At 33.4% G+C, this 15,942-nt stretch overlaps 3 protein-coding genes across 4 annotated transcripts; 2 read left to right on the top strand and 1 right to left on the bottom strand.

The window, feature by feature from the left end:
- Window positions 1-2,924: 2,924 nt before the first annotated feature.
- Window positions 2,925-6,297, top strand: SCY1 (SECY homolog 1). The gene is made up of 8 exons (XM_079064310.1): window positions 2,925-3,209; window positions 3,748-3,905; window positions 3,987-4,372; window positions 4,468-4,767; window positions 5,295-5,384; window positions 5,460-5,583; window positions 5,732-5,895; window positions 5,995-6,297. Exons 1-8 carry the CDS (start codon window positions 3,031-3,033, stop codon window positions 6,226-6,228), a joined length of 1,635 nt encoding a protein of 544 aa, XP_078920436.1. The 5' UTR covers window positions 2,925-3,030; the 3' UTR covers window positions 6,229-6,297.
- Window positions 6,216-9,215, bottom strand: LOC145129563 (BNR/Asp-box repeat family protein). 2 transcript variants are annotated; one of them, XM_079064311.1, is made up of 10 exons: window positions 9,056-9,186; window positions 8,584-8,958; window positions 8,266-8,383; window positions 8,034-8,120; window positions 7,599-7,726; window positions 7,412-7,508; window positions 7,241-7,318; window positions 6,867-7,092; window positions 6,558-6,781; window positions 6,216-6,472 (listed from the first exon to the last, which is right to left on the bottom strand). In XM_079064311.1, the coding sequence occupies exons 2-10, from the start codon at window positions 8,838-8,840 to the stop codon at window positions 6,440-6,442; spliced, it is 1,248 nt and encodes a 415-aa protein (XP_078920437.1). In that variant the 5' UTR covers window positions 8,841-8,958; window positions 9,056-9,186; the 3' UTR covers window positions 6,216-6,439. The 2 variants fall into 2 exon arrangements, with proteins under 2 accessions (XP_078920437.1, XP_078920438.1); XM_079064312.1 differs by lacking the exon at window positions 8,584-8,958 and having other exon boundaries at window positions 9,056-9,215.
- A 3,774-nt stretch (window positions 9,216-12,989) lies between these two features.
- LOC145128993 (tRNA-thr(GGU) m(6)t(6)A37 methyltransferase) lies at window positions 12,990-15,720 on the top strand. The gene is made up of 9 exons (XM_079063757.1): window positions 12,990-13,149; window positions 13,216-13,343; window positions 13,450-13,547; window positions 13,734-13,929; window positions 13,995-14,087; window positions 14,163-14,222; window positions 14,335-14,409; window positions 14,491-14,571; window positions 15,420-15,720. The coding sequence occupies exons 1-9, from the start codon at window positions 13,053-13,055 to the stop codon at window positions 15,654-15,656; spliced, it is 1,065 nt and encodes a 354-aa protein (XP_078919883.1). The 5' UTR covers window positions 12,990-13,052; the 3' UTR covers window positions 15,657-15,720.
- Window positions 15,721-15,942: the final 222 nt, after the last annotated feature.

Here is a 15,942-nt window from a genome sequence, read left to right as displayed (position 1 = left end):
AGTCGGATTTCAGCGTTCCTTATATCCCCGAAATCCTTGTTACGACTACTTCAACTTTCTTTAAAGATATTGGGTCAAATCTTCATTCTATTTTTGACGCATATTATTATTATTATTTATTATATTGTTATAAGCACGTATATTGCACGTAAATCACATAAATTACATAATACTCAAATAATTCTTCTTCATTACTTCAAAATAGGTTACAATATTGACCTTAACTATTACATCATTAAACTAATGCTTAGCAAGAAAAGCGGGCGTTATATATATATATATATATATATATATATATATATATATATATATATATATATATAATATTCTCATGAACACATACACACATACACTCCAAAACATATACATAATCATGAACACACACAATGAAGAAAACACATACACACAGTCAAGAACACACACATATATACATTCTATATTTTCTAGGGTTCTTCAAAACACACACACACGTGCCTACTACCACCAATATACGTCACCACCATCACCTACTGCCACCATCATCATCACATACTGACATCGTCGTTCGCTACCTAAACACCGGATCCTCCTACACCACTACCATATATATGTGTCGGAGCCCTAGTTGCAACATTCAAAAACATGTTCAAATCGATTATGAGCACACACCTTCACACATACATAACAAATCCATGACAAAAGCTCTTTAAATAGACATACACACACCTAACAAAACTCAAAGATCGATTCTGACACACACATAACAAATCTATGGTAGAAGCTCTTAAAATCAACACATACACACACACACACCCATTTAACAAAACCTAAAAATCGATTCTAACATAGAGTTCAACAAAATCAAAATCGACAGGTTTTAAGCGGAGACAAAATAGAGAAACTACTTGTGTATTTATCTCCATCTCGGCTCATAAATCATTCTAGAAATGATTTTAGATTCACACACACATACACACTGTGTTGATCATGTTTGTCCCCAGAAATCTAGGTTTGTTCTTAGTTCCTAAACAAAATCAATTTCAGATTGACACACACTTACACACACAAAGAGAGTTACATATTTGATGGAAAATAGGTTGTGTAATGGTAATGGTAGGTTTTATGGTTAGGGTAAAGTGGGGGAAATTAAGACTCGGTGGGGGGGGGGGGGGTGTTTAGATGTAGGTGGTAGAGAGAGAGAGAGAGAGAGAGTTGATTTTTTTAGTAAAAAAGAATTTAAACAAAAGTTTTAAAATAAAAAAAAAGGGCAATAAAATCTTTCAATATTTCCCACACACTAACCAAGCAAGAAAATGAAACCATAAGGACCAAACACGTATAGGTTTCAAACATTGTCCTCCTGGTGTTAAATGTGGTAAACCACATGAAGCAGTTTTGTATATCATTTATTCATTACATCTTAAGTAAATTATATATCTAGTCCCTATGATTTGCTCCAATATGCATATTTGGTCCAACATTTTAAAAAATTGATATGGTTTGTTGGATCATATAGTTTCCAAATCTTGCACCGGAGGTCCTTTGGCCGTTAACTCCAACTACTTAGTTGTTACTTTTTTAAAAAATGACTATTTTGCCTCTGCTTTTTATTTTTATTTTGTCTTTTTGTCATTTTCTATTTTTCATAAAATTATTTTTAGATTATTCTCAAGCAACCACCACGACATTTGGTTAGCATCACTACCACCTGAAACTACAACCAACCACCAACCATCATCTCGTCCCTTTCCCCCCCCCGCCTATGTCCCATTTTTTGTATTCTTGTTCGATCATCTTCTTTAGCAAGCACAGGGGGGGAAATGAAACATTTATGCATTGATTGGGTTTATTTGGTACTTTTTGATTAATTTGAGATGGTATTCTGAAGCACCAGACACACCAACCATCACGTATCCCTCCCTACCATTTATCTTTCCCGGCGAGATCCAGTGGTGCAAAGTATCAATGAAAACTCAACCAAAATTAAACCAAAATTAAACCAAAATCACACCAAAATTAATTCCACCAACATAATCACACCACAATTCAAACAAGAATCACACTATAATTTAAACCAAAATTAGAACATTAAAAGCTTCAATAAAGAAACAATTATAGAAGCAATATTCAATGATGTTATTAACATTTCTAATAAGATATTAGAGTTTCATGTATTGTTTCCGACTAGAGAACGAGATCAAAGTTGAGGCAAGAACAAAATCAAAAAATTTAAAAACTTCAGGTTCCCGTAAGGATTATTTTATGGAGTGGATCAACAGGATCAAGTTAAGTAGGTTTAGCAAACTCCACCACCATTGCCAGTAAGTTTTGAAGCCTACAGAAAGAAAGAGGTGACCATAGGAGAAGAGGAGGTGGAGAGACAAAGTCACGGAGAGGCAGAGGTGTGAGAGACCGAATCACAAATATGTAGTATTGATAATGATGATGGTAAGAGAGACAAAGTCATGTAGAAAGCTAATGGGAAGGCGGAGGAGGTTTTTCGGCGGCTAGAGGCGGATGAGAAAGAGGCCTTGCTGGCGGGATGGAGGGTGTTGCCGGTGGTGTATGAGAGGGTAGAGAGAGATCCGAAAGAGGAAAGTGGTTGCTTATTTTAGGATTCTTTGTATCATTTTCATGTAAATGAAAGAAATTGCTCCTCATGTTCAAAGAATGACAAAGAAGAAGACAAAAACATGGGCATTTTTGTGATTTCACATGTAAATTAGAGAGCTTCTTTGACAATAAATCAATAATGGGCTCAAGGACCTTTGGTGGAAGATTTGGAAACCACAAGGATCAACCATATCAATTTTTAAAAAGATGAACCAAATGTGTAGATTGGAGCAAACCACAGGGACCAAATCTATAATATACTCTTACATCTTTTGTAACTTGGTCAAGATGCCCCCAAACATTTATTTTTCAGAAATCTGTCCTCAATTTATTCTCTGATGTCAAATAAATGCACCCCCGTCTTCAAATGCAAACCCCAACTTGTAAGGTTCGTATGAACCCGCTCAAAGCCAGAGATAAAGATAGGGAGCTGGGATAATGTTGATAACAGGAAGAGAAATTACATCTTCATGGTCTCTTTGTTGCAACTTACCAACTCAATCTCGCAATTCGATTCATACCTCTAGAAATCTTCGAAACAGTTCATCCATTTGCAGAGCAACACTTTCTGTCCAAGGAAAACCCAACGCTGTCTTTTCATTATCTTCATCCACCAGGTATGAGCTACAGAACTTTCTTCGTGTTTTCACTTTCGAGATACCGTAAATTTCTCATTTTTATCATTTAACTGAATCGCAATGTCTTCCTGCAAATGGGCCTTTTCAAAAATTCAGTTCTGTTGGGAATTCAGGTGTTGTTAAGTATGATTAGAAACAAATTGCGCTTTATCGTACATGTTTTTTTCTAATAACTTCAATTTCGTTGCCAAATTGATGTGCTTGATTATGATTTGAACCGTTGCACTTTGTTACTATAAATGGATCATTCCCATAACTCGATTTGATTGGGAAGTTAGTGTTCTTGATTACGATTGGAAATCACTTGCCCCTCATCACTGTAACCTGCCCTAAGAAATTCATTGAGAATTTGATCTTTTGCTTCTTGAATTTACTAGTGTAGACCATTAAGGGATGTAGTATGATTCATCGAACCATTTTATTTCCAAACATGACTAATAAAACAATGTAATTCATGTAAAATATATATTCTTTCGTTACTTTTCTACTATTTTGACAATTCTTTTTGTATTTTCAGCTGTGAGAGCTCTAATTTTGATCCACTAGGTATCAATTCAGGTAAATTACCTGGTCTAAATTCCACTTGGGACAATGTTTTAGGCTTGTTTTCAGAAAGATTTGATAGCAGCTCAAGTACAAGAAACGAAAAATCTCCATCATCTAAAGGAGCAGCAGGTTTGAATCTTTTCTATCGCCTTTTCCATTCCTTCCAAAATCTTTCAAACTGAATTATGGATGATTCTTTGTTTTCAACAGCTGCAATAGAGGACACATCCATTGATTTTGGCGACTTTTTCAAAGGGCCATTACCTGGAAAATTCCTCAAACTTTTAGGGTTTTTGGCTTTATCTAGACTCGGGATTTATATACCTCTTGGTGGAGTGAATAGAGAAGCATTTGTTGGAAATTTGGATCAAAATAGTATTTTAAGTACTTTGGATACGTTTTCTGGAGGTGGAATTGGTCGACTTGGAATATGTTCACTTGGAATTGTCCCATTTATCAATGCATCAATCGTGTTTCAACTTCTTACACAAATTTACCCTAAATTACAAGAACTTCAAAAGAGAGAAGGTGAAGCAGGAAGAAAGAAAATCCTTGCATATACTCGTTATGCTTCTGTTGGATTTGCTCTTGTCCAGGTAAAAAATTACATTATTACCCTTTTTGTGATTCCATTCCATCATACGAAACAGATTACAAAGTATTAATCTAATTTAGTTGTTTACATGATCAGGCAATTGGTCAAGCTCTGTTTCTTAAACCTTATGTGGATGATTTCAGCAGTCAATGGGTGATTTCTACTGTTGTTTTATTAACACTTGGATCTGTATTTACAACATTTATTGGTGAAAGAATCACAGATTTGAAACTTGGAAATGGCACATCACTTCTTATATTTACAAGCATCATCTCCTACTTGCCTGCATCTTTTGGAAGAACAGTTGCAGAAGCTTTTCAAGATGGAAACTATCTTGGCCTAATTGCCATCATCATCTCCTTCTTCCTTCTAGTTCTTAGCATCGTCTATGTTCAGGTTATCCTTTCTTTTTTATTTCCAAACTAATTTACAAAAATGGTCCCTGTGCTTTTAGCTTTTGATCCTTATTTCAAGGTTTCATATTGATTTTGGTCTCTGTTTCAAGTTTTTATATAAGTTTTGGTCTTTATTCTAAGGTTTCAGGGACCAAAATCGACAAGAAACCTTGAAATAAGGACCAAATGTTGAAAATAAGTTTCAATTTTGGACTAAACATGGTAAAAATAGAAAGCATGGGGACCATTTTTGTAATTTACTCTAAAGTACATTATCTATTTTGGTAAAAAGAGTAAAGTATGTTGCTCTTTTCTGCAATTTGCCCATTTTGGTCCTTAATTCGAGTTCAAGGGAGTAAAATCGACATGAAAGTTTGAAATAAGGACCAAAATTGAAAAAAGTTTTGATTTTGGACTAAACACATCAAAAATTAGAAATCACAGGGACCAGTTTTGTACTTTACTCTTAGTTTTTATCTTACAAAAATAATTAATGAATAATATAGTTTTGGCTATGAACTGTTTCAGGAAGCTGAAAGAAAGATTCCACTGAATTATGCTTCACGATACAGTAGTAGAACAGGAGGGATTCAGAAATCTGCTTATTTGCCATTCAAGGTTTGAATTTTTTTTTTAAATAAATTATTTTTCTGGATAATGATTTATTAAAAAATTCAAGGGTATTTTGGTCAGGTGAATAGTTCAGGAGTGATGCCGATTATATTTTCCACGTCATCTTTGGCTCTTCCTGCCACTCTGGCACGGTTTACTGGTTTAAATGTGCTAAAAAATGCCGCTGTGGGTTTGGCCCCAGGGGGTAAGAATATTAGAATATGACTAAAATTAAAATTTAAAATTTAAAATCTCCACGTTTTGTTTGTGGATTCCGGTGGAATTGGAATTACTGATTCCATTCGATCGGCAAATCTAATCTAATCTAATCTAACTATATTTAATAATTTTAGGTGCGTTTTATCTCCCAACGAACGTTTTATTAATCGCATTCTTCAACTATTACTACACTTTCCTCCAATTGGACCCCGATGACGTCAGCGAACAATTGAAACGCCAAGGCGCCTCCATTCCACTTGTCCGACCCGGGAAAAACACAGCCGCATTCATCAAAACGGTAATTTCTCATTTTTCAATTTTTTATTTTCATAATCACGAAAATATTAAATAATTTTGTTGTTCGACTAAATAAAAGTGTATGCTGGAATTGATTTAGGTTTTGAGTCGGATATCGGTTTTAGGGTCGGTGTTTTTGGCGATTCTTGCAGCGGGCCCCGCTGTTGTGGAACAAACGACACATCTGACGGCTTTTCGAGGATTCGCAGGTACTTCGGTTTTGATTTTGGTTGGTTGTGCCACCGACACTGCAAGAAAAGTTCAAGCGGATATAATTTCTCAAAAGTATAAGAACATTGAGTTCTATGAGATTGATAAAGATACAACCTTTTAAACATTTGAGGCATGTAATTTTTATTTAAACATTGTAAAAATTAAAATATCGTGTTGTACTTATTTCTAATGTACTATGTACATAAAACCCTAATTTTGCTCTCAACATACAACAATGATGATACATATATAAATTAATCAACACTTACAACTTAAAAATTCAAAGATGTTACATTAATACATAAACCACCATTCTTATAATCAACATGATATTATAGCATCATTTTTGGTTGAAGAACAACATGCTGAAAGAAAAAAAGAAAAAAAAAAAAAGGAATTAGCAAAGATTTAATCAAACTTACAATCAAGAAAAGTAGAAAAGCATCATACCTTGATTTGTGTACGATTATATGTATATGTGATATGAACACATCCATCACTTGCTTCAATTACAGCCGGATATGAGAATTCCATTCCATCCGTTTCCTCCAATGTCACAACCTCCCGCCAGGAATCACCATCATCGCCGGAAACCGCCACTTTCAACACCCCTCTGGAAACCGTATTATAAGCAAGCAAAACCCTTCCATCACTTAGCTTCACACCATCGATCCCTATAAAACCACATCATCTTTGTATATTTAGTTATTCAATGTGTATACTTTTGGCATTTTTTATAAGAAATATGATTATCTTGACCTGAATTTGGATTGGGTAACTCGGTTGGAACAACAAAACTCCAGTTTTCACCTCCATCGAGTGATTCCGACATACAAACTCGACCAATTCCCTCAAATGATCTTAATAAAACACGAAGATTGCCTTTTGAGGTTTTGTAAGGAACCGGTTGGATCACACTGAGTGACTCATTTTGAATGTAAATTGGCCCGTGTTTTTTCCATGATCTTCCTGAATCTGAAGTCATCTGGTTTACAAAGCAAGAATGTTAAACCGAGTTGACTCGTGACCATTAAGACCATTACTTAAAGAATAACAAAGACTTAATGGGAAAAACAAGGTCTTAAATTAAAGAGTAAAGATGTAATGATTGAGTTGAAGTATAAAGTATAAACCTCCACCCAAGCACCCCATGAGTTCCAACTTTCAACAGATGAACCACATAGCAACTTCCCATTTTCAAGTAACAAAGGCTAAACAAAATAAAGAGAACACAAGAGAATTAATTACCCTAGGAATCCTTAAACAACACAAAAAAGTGAATAGAATGTATAATAAGTAATAACCTTGTTCTTTATTGGTCCTAGGATACCAGGAGGAAGTTGTTCTCTTTCACTCCAAGTTACACCACTATCATATGACCTTTTCATGCATCCACTCCATCTAAAACACACCAAATCCATTAAAAACCATTTTCTACTTTTGAAATTATTCTTGAAATGTTAGTTGGAAGATGAATAATAAGAAACCTACTTTTGAACCTCCTGCCCGATTTTATAGAAGAGAAGTAACTCATTGGAGGGAAGCTTAAATAATACAGGATTCCACATTGGAACATCTTGTTGCTCATCAGCAATAACAGGGGCATGCCAATAACCATCCTGCCCGAATCAAACCGCTGCCCGATAAGTTTTGAAGGGCTAAATGCGTAAAATAGCAATGTACTTTTGTTTATTTGTTTATTATAGCATCATGCTTTTGATTCTTTCTAATACAACATGTTTTTTCTTATTAAGGCGTTGTATTTTGAAAAATGAAAAGTCTATAAAATTATAATTTTTTATTTTTCTTATTGGGGTATTCTACTTTGAAAATTCTTATTGGGTAGATTTTTTGAAGTAAAAATGAAAGTGGATGTTATAAATTATAATAAACAAATAAATTATATACATGCCAATTTATACATACCTTGTGCATTTGTAACCAAATCTTGACATCGGGTGCCCCTTCATATGAACCCCCAAAGTAGGCTACTAAAAAACAGTCTTTATTAACCTAAAGTAACCAAAATCAGTTGACTTTCTTTATTTAGTTGTTCTTTCTTTCTGTGTTAAGTAAAAATAGAAACATTGATATATAGTTTACCAGATTAAGTGTGAGCATGTTACTTATTATAGAAAGTCAAGAAATTAACCAGTACCTCAACTATTGTAGAAGCATGACAGCTATTAAAAGGAGCCGAGTTTTTTGTGAATGTGAACTCTTCTAGCAATGGTTTCCATTCAGTATCCAAATCCTCTTCCATTTTACTTGAATTTCTGCATTCATAATTAAAATCAACCTATAAAAAGAAACTAGCAAATGAGGTATGTTGACTTTGAACAAATTTCAACAGATAAACAATCTGTTGATTGAAAGAAAGAAAGAAAGAACACAAATCTGTTGACTTTGATCAAGTTATGAGTAGAAACTATCTGTTGACAGAATCAAATACAAGTAGCATGTTATGTTATCGAACCTTTCAGAAAGAATACGAATTTGATGAAGCCATATTTGAGATTTGACCAATTTATGGGAAAGGGTAGAACTGTTTCTACGTACAATAACAGGCTTAAAGATCTTGAAATTTGATATCACAGTATGCAATGCCAGTAACAAGAACAAGATCAACACAATCATAAACCCTAATTTCGGCATTTCTAATTGTAGAGGAGTTGATTTCAAGAAGATCAAAAAGTCTTCGACTTGAGTGTATAGACAAACATACAGCTCCATTAGAACCTCGTTCTAGAAGTGGGAATTCGCTCAAGGGTTTAAAATCTTTTTTATTTGAATCAATCAATTTCTTGACAGATTTAGTTGGAAAAAAAATATCATTTATTGACTTCTCTATCTGCACCAAACCCATATAGAATCTTTATGATGGAATAACTACAGAAAGAGGTAAATAAAATGGAATTAAAGAAGTTAACAAAGATATAGGCGATTACCTGTTCAATTGAAAAGGAAAGGGAAATGAAAAGGCTGTGTGTGTCTCTATCTTCAGCTTTTACCCATACTACAAATCTGAATTATACGTATTTGTTTATACTTCATACCCATCTGCTTAATTACTTAAGTTAAAATATTATATTTTTTCTACTCCAAGCAACCCCGTATTTCATGTTACTAGACGATCTTTTATGATCTTTCAAGATAACGACAGCCTGTCTTTGTCCCCTTCGCATTACAGTTCAAGGTCTATTTTTATGAACTTTTATAAGGTGCTGTTGTTTTTTTTAAAAACCACTTCCGACCACTTATTGTTGCGATGTTGTGCACACGCGCAACACTTGGTCTTTCGTAGCTGTTTGTTTTTCAGAAGACTTCTGACGTAAAAACTATTGCGTGTGTGCTGAGTGGCGCAATACCTTACTTTAACTTATTGCAGCAGTCTGCAGAGGTTAAAAAACAAACAAAGTTACTGTTTGATCCCCCTCTTCTGCTACAGAGAGTTACAGAGGTGGTCCGCAGACTTCAAAGATTTTCGTTTCGAAAAAACAAATACACCTACGTGTCGATGAATAAAAAAAAGGTTTTTTTAGAGATATTCATAATATAACTTTAGAAATGAAGTTATTAACTTATTACACAAAATGACAAGAGTTTTAGTAGTTTTGAAAAATGATTACAATATTCATAACATGTTCCAATACATATTTAATGTTGTTCTAGACTAAAAAATAGGTGAGGCATGACATAATTGTTCCCGAGTTCTACTTAAGAAGGGATATCGATGGATATGAAGAGAATGTGAGAGATGTCGAAGAAAAATCGTGTTCCCGAGTTTAATTGATGGAAGGAAAATGAGGGGAAAGAAAAGATTTTGGAGCCATATTTTTCTTCCAAATTTTTCTTCCAAATTGGGTGAATTATGGAAGAAAGTGAGGGGAAGGGAAATCTTTTAGGGGTCGTTTGATAGTTGCTAACTGGGTTAGAGCTGATTGGGTTAGAAGTTCTGACTGAGTCCACATCTAACTGAGTTTATGCTGATTGATTATTTGTTTAACTGAATGTGGTGAATGATGGTAAATGACCATATTACCCTTATACTTTATTATCTCATTTTCTAGTCGATATACACATTGCTATCAACTTTCTCCTTCTCTCATCCTCTAAACTCCATTGTTGTTATTTGATTCAAATAACAAATCAGAAACCTTGTATTCATTCGAAAAAAATAGAAAGTACAAAATCACAATGAGAGTATATTAAAATATTCTGTATCATTTTGTAATGCACAACACTCAACTTACATCATACTTTTTCTATACAAATATACATATATACAATTTATATCACCTTTCTTTTTGCAAAAATTGTTTGTACACCAGAGGAGCTACACAAAGAAGACATAAATATGTAAAACACAAAATCAACATCCAAACACCGCATTTTGGAAAAGCCATTTATCATTATATTCCTTAAGATTGTTGAATAGCCAAGATTACCAACAACATGGAGTAGTGAGATTATGGTGATGGGAAAAGCAATTTGTAAGACCAATTCAATTGCTCTCCTGCAAAACCGTTTTAAGCTTATCCAGCAATATTGGTGTTCCAAGCAGGAAATCTAACAAACACCTTGCGGGCATCATCAATCAACCTCCAAAATTCAAACAACAAAAAATGAGCAGCAAAAATCAAGCAAAAAAAACGAGCAAAAAAAACTCATATGCTCGGAAGAGGACGTTCGTTGGAGGAAGAAGACGTTCACTGAGTAGCAGGTCGTCGATGGCTATCGTCGATTAGCAGGTCGTCGATGGTTTCTTCTGTGGAGGCGTTCACAATGAGGTAGGGGAAATAGGAAAGCAAACATATTCCTTAGATGTTGTCCCGGTCAGCAGTGGAATAGAAGGGACCGAATCAGATCAAATTCTTGGACTGAATCCTATCCTTGGACCGAGTCTTTCATTATAAATTTGATACCAAACACGCTGATTGGTTTTTTTCGGACCGGGTCCCGTATTGGACCCAGTTAGCAACTATATCAAGCATCCCCTTAGTTTTATTTTCTTTTCCCTCCTAACTTGGGAACACAGAAACTTGAAATTTTCCTTTCATTTCCTTCGAACTCGGAAACATGGAATAATGAAAAATTTTCTTTCCCTCTCTTTCTTTCTGTCAGTATTTTCCTTTATTGAATTTACAAAAAAAACTCAGGAACAAGGTTTTGAGAGATTGATTGGAATCACCATGTTCCTCAAAATGCCAGCAAATAATTCTCTTATATCGTAATGTACTTCGTCATTAGTAAGGTTTTGAGTTTTATAAATGTTATTCTAAATGTGGGAAGTGTTATTTGGACATGAAGTTAGAAATTATAGCTTTTTCAAAGTTGAAATGGTAATATATCATCCATTTCGTTTACTCATGGTATGTTGCACTAGTTTCAAAGAGTACGCCCTTGTTTAGATGTATGAGGCAAGAACAAAAATATTCCGGAAGATAGTTCAAAAAGAGTTCGTCGTAATTTGGAACATATCAATGAATTGTTGTTTTTAAAGTGCAAGTATGAAATACATCTTTTCTGATTACTGTGCTCCTAAATAACATCATATATATGTCTATGTGTGTTTGTGTCGAAATATGCAAGAAATAGTAAAAAAAAAAAAATAGAATTTGAAAAAGTTGTCGATTAACAAGAAAGAATCTAAAAAGGTTGTTGTGTCAAAGGTTTCTTTTGGATTCGTTGTTTGTTATAAAGATCCCACGTGCGCCTAGGAAGAAACCTTAGGTTAGTCGCTTCAAGACCAAAAGTAACCATGTATTTTAGACTTGGTTTAAGGTGCTTAGATGCCTACCAAATGTTTATAGTAAGCAGTCCAATCATCTCTTGCAAAAGACATATGGTAGCAAACATTTTGGCCGCAAAGTAACGAGGTATATCTAGACCACGTAGACTTACACATTGTACTATACTACAATTTAGGTTTTTAGGTTTAGGGAATGTTTCAGAAAGCATTGTATTTCGTTACGATTTAGAGTTTAGGGTTTATGTTGCACATTGTAATGTATTTTGTTATGTTTAGTAAAAAACAATGATTTCCTTATTTATTTGTGGTGTTATGTGTCTTCCTAAATTGATTGGTACGATATATGAAATATGATAACATAAACATCAAGTTCAATAACATACAAATTCGATAACATAAACATTAAGCTGAATTCATGCATCATTTTGGACGAACTCATTTTCGGTTGAAATTTATATCTATGGTGCTATAGATATCTAATTCTTAACCAAGACATATGCACATATATAAACGTACTTGAAAATAAGAGTTCAGAATGTATGTTAGTAATGTTACTGATAATGAACTTGCTAAAAATTAAGTATGGGATGTCACATTTCAAATCACTTTACATCACTCATGTCTGCCCACCAATACACCATGTCAGCCCATCAATACATCAACGGTTCAAAACAACTTACTCTTGTTTGGAACAAGATAAAATAGAATAAACTTATTGAAAAGTAAGTCTGACATTTTAGATTTCCGACCACTTGACGTCAACTCGTGTCAACCTACCAACACTCCAACAAAAACATTTTTGTTTGGAACATGGTGTTCCAAATCTAAGAGGTAATTTCACAAATAACGGCAAAAATGATATTTTTGTTTAGACCAAACTAAAATTATGTTTATTTTAGTTAATATCCATTTTTTATACATAAATATGTTACGAATAAAATTAAACGACTGGTTTAGGACTAAAAACTTGAGAATAATAATAATTTTTTTTGTCATTTTACCCCTAAAAAAACTATATAGGAAATCAGGGTTAAAATTGTAAAACTATAAGTCAGTTAGGGTTAGAGTGTAAAATTAAGTCAGTTAACTATAAGTGTACACTAGCATATAGTACAGGGACCATACTCGTAACTTACCTTTCAACAATATTGCACGAATGAAGTGAACCCTCGTTTTTCTGAAGCTCACTGTTCATGGTGTCAATGGCGAGCTCTACTGAAACCTCAAAATGGCTGACTTTATCCGTCACACTCGCCCTCGCCACCGTTTCTACATCCACCGCCGTATCGGGTAACACATTCTCTTGTTTTCATCAACTCCCGTACGCAATATATCATTCAATCTGATATCTTTCAGTTTACTATTGGAGTAAGAGAAAAACGCAAGATTCCGATGATAAGCTTATAAAGGAACTTCAAAAATCTCTGAAGGAATCATTAGAAAAGTGTGCTGCTGAGAGGCAAGGCCGAATTAGAGCTCAACAGGTTAAACCCACACAAACGGCAAACCCCCTTTTTGATTTCGTAAATGTGTCCCCTGTTTTGCAATTCGCAGCTCGTTTATTTTAATTTTGAACTACTATATGAACAGGATTTAAGAAAAGCAATGCTCCAAGCTAAAACAGATAACTTGGAGACGATTTATCCCATGGCTACTATTGCCATCATCAGATCTTGTTTCTCAACGAGGTAATTATTACAAATTTCAAGTCTCTTTCAATTCGATAAACCAACGTATAACAATTTAAAAGCTTCAATAAAGAAATATGCCATTCCCCAAATGTAACACTCATATGAATGTGTTCATGAATTGACATGTTAACACCCAATGATTTTGCTCACTTATAAATTCATCAACTTTTTTCAAATACACAGGAATGGAACACCAAGGCAACCTCTAATTGTACCTCTTGCAAGGGCAGTTTTGACATTTGATACATCCCGGGTCCCACCATCTTCTCTTGAAGGTCTTGAAGAGTATTCCCATTGTTGGATCATATATGTTTTTCATCTTAATACAGATCTTGAAAAGTTATGGAAACATCCATCTAGGTCTAAGTTGAAAGCAAAGGTATGTATTATGTAATGTCTATTTCCCTCAATTTTATTTTTTTATTTTATTTTAAAAATCTTCAGGTAAGAGTACCAAGATTGAAAGGTGAAAAGAAGGGGCTCTTTGCTACAAGATCACCACATCGCCCATGTCCAATTGGTCTTACAGTTGCAAAAGTAAGTTAAATCATATATTATTTGTTGTTTAATAAATAATAATCATTACAAGATATATAAAATTTAATTATTTAGGTGGAGTCAGTTCAAGGAAATAGCATCCTGCTTTCTGGTGTGGATTTGGTTAATGGCACTGTAAGTCATTTCTTTTCCATTACAAACTTAATATTCATTAATAATAAATAAAGTAAAATAAAAATATAGTTTAAAAGAATAATAATGTTGTGAAATGTGAAATTGTGAATAGCCTGTTCTGGATGTGAAGCCCTATCTACCATACTGTGATAGCATCAAAGAAGCAGTAGTGCCCAATTGGGTTAAGGTATTGTATTAATTACCCATTTACCCTTTTATCATGGATGATAATTTCCTTATTTAAAATTTTAATATTTTTTTTTAACAGATGGATGATATGTTGGCTGTGGGATCTGTTGATTTCTCTGATGATTTTTTAGCAACTTTAACTCGTTATTGGCCTACAATGGTTAGTGTTTTCATCCTCTTTAATATATACATAGTAAATTACATTTTTGGTCCTTGAGTATCATTGATTTTTTCAGTTTTAGCCTTTTGGTCCTTTATTTGGTGTTTTTGTAGCATTTTTTGGTCTATGTTCCAAGGAAAAGAGTAAATTACATCTTTGGTTCCTAAGTATAGCTGATTTTTTCAATTTTGTTCCCAAAAAGTTTTCTCTTTCAAATTTGGACCTTATTGGTTTTTGTGATGTTTTTGGTCCTAGTTCCAAGTAAAATGATTATGTTTTTGGGACCTTAATTGCAAAAATCAATTAAGGTCCCAAAAATAGTTTTTCTTTTACTTGGAACAGAGACTAAAAACGTTTACAAGAACCTCATAGAAGGACCAAAGTTGCAAAAGAAAGATTTATAGTACCCAAATTGCAAAATCAGCTATACCTAGGGACTAAAAATGTAAGTTACTCTTAAGTAAAAATGACTTCTATTTTGGAACAAAATTTGCAAAAGTCAGCTATTCAAGTACCAAAATCGTCATTTAACTTGAAAGAGGGACAAAAAACATTACCAGAGCCTCAAATAAGGACCAAAATTGCAAAAAATCAAACTATACCTAGGGACCAAAAATGTAATTTACTTTAAAAATATTTGGGAAAATGACACAGCTTAGGAAAGTAAAGGGAAAAATAAACAAGGACAAATTTTCCAAAAAAAAAAGTTCGGAAGCCTCTTTTTCCCCACTTCTTTTTGTGTATAGTAAAGAAATAAAGATAAACAAACTTTGGCATTAGCTGATTACGTCATTAAAAAAAAAACAAAAAAAAAAAAAGCGATTTTGTGTTCATTTATGTATTTGTAGGTTAAGAAGTCGTTATATAAATCACCCGAAGAATTTAAAAGTTTAATAAAACAAGTGCTTTCATGGGACATAAGATCGGTATCACAAAGAATCCAAGATGAAGAAGAAGAATCTTCTACAAATGAATCTCATGATACAATTTATCACGTGAATTTAGAAGGATTTGATGTTACATATAGAATTACATTAAATGGTAATGTACTTGTGGATGATATTACCCTAGTATTATTAACTTGAAAAAAAAAAAAATTTGGAGACTTTTTTTTTGTATTTTAAAAAGACATATTAGATGATATTGTCTTACTTTTTTGTGGGTTCCAATCTATAAGATATAATGAAAAATATTAATATAGATGTAACTTATAAAAATGAAATGTATTTTCTTATAATAAAATGACAACTACATATGCATGATGTTTAACATGTGGTGATTGTATTTAATAATAAGAATTGGAACATTTTTTAATTATAGTATATGTCCCTACTTTTTTGGCTTAAATTTCACTATTTTTAGAATATATAA

The sequence above is a fragment of the Lactuca virosa genome, chromosome 8 (genome assembly GCF_052849685.1).
Source record: "Lactuca virosa cultivar CGN04683 chromosome 8, Lactuca_virosa_CGN04683_v6, whole genome shotgun sequence".
Lineage (NCBI taxonomy): Eukaryota > Viridiplantae > Streptophyta > Magnoliopsida > Asterales > Asteraceae > Lactuca > Lactuca virosa.
This window is presented reverse-complemented; position numbering and strand designations above follow the sequence as displayed.

Coding starts and splice junctions, on each gene's coding strand:
- SCY1 (XM_079064310.1), top strand. CDS start 3,031: ATGTTGATAACAGGAAGAGAAATTACATCTTCATGGTCTCTTTGTTGC. Junction 3,210..3,747: donor TCATTATCTTCATCCACCAG/GTATGAGCTACA, acceptor TTGTATTTTCAG/CTGTGAGAGCTCTAATTTTG. Junction 5,584..5,731: donor TGTGGGTTTGGCCCCAGGGG/GTAAGAATATTA, acceptor TAATAATTTTAG/GTGCGTTTTATCTCCCAACG.
- LOC145129563 (XM_079064311.1), bottom strand. CDS start 8,840: ATGGAGCTGTATGTTTGTCTATACACTCAAGTCGAAGACTTTTTGATC. Junction 7,509..7,598: donor ATCGGGCAGGAGGTTCAAAA/GTAGGTTTCTTA, acceptor GGTGTGTTTTAG/ATGGAGTGGATGCATGAAAA. Junction 7,319..7,411: donor TAGGACCAATAAAGAACAAG/GTTATTACTTAT, acceptor TATTTTGTTTAG/CCTTTGTTACTTGAAAATGG.
- LOC145128993 (XM_079063757.1), top strand. CDS start 13,053: ATGGTGTCAATGGCGAGCTCTACTGAAACCTCAAAATGGCTGACTTTA. Junction 13,344..13,449: donor GCCGAATTAGAGCTCAACAG/GTTAAACCCACA, acceptor CTATATGAACAG/GATTTAAGAAAAGCAATGCT. Junction 14,223..14,334: donor TGGATTTGGTTAATGGCACT/GTAAGTCATTTC, acceptor AATTGTGAATAG/CCTGTTCTGGATGTGAAGCC.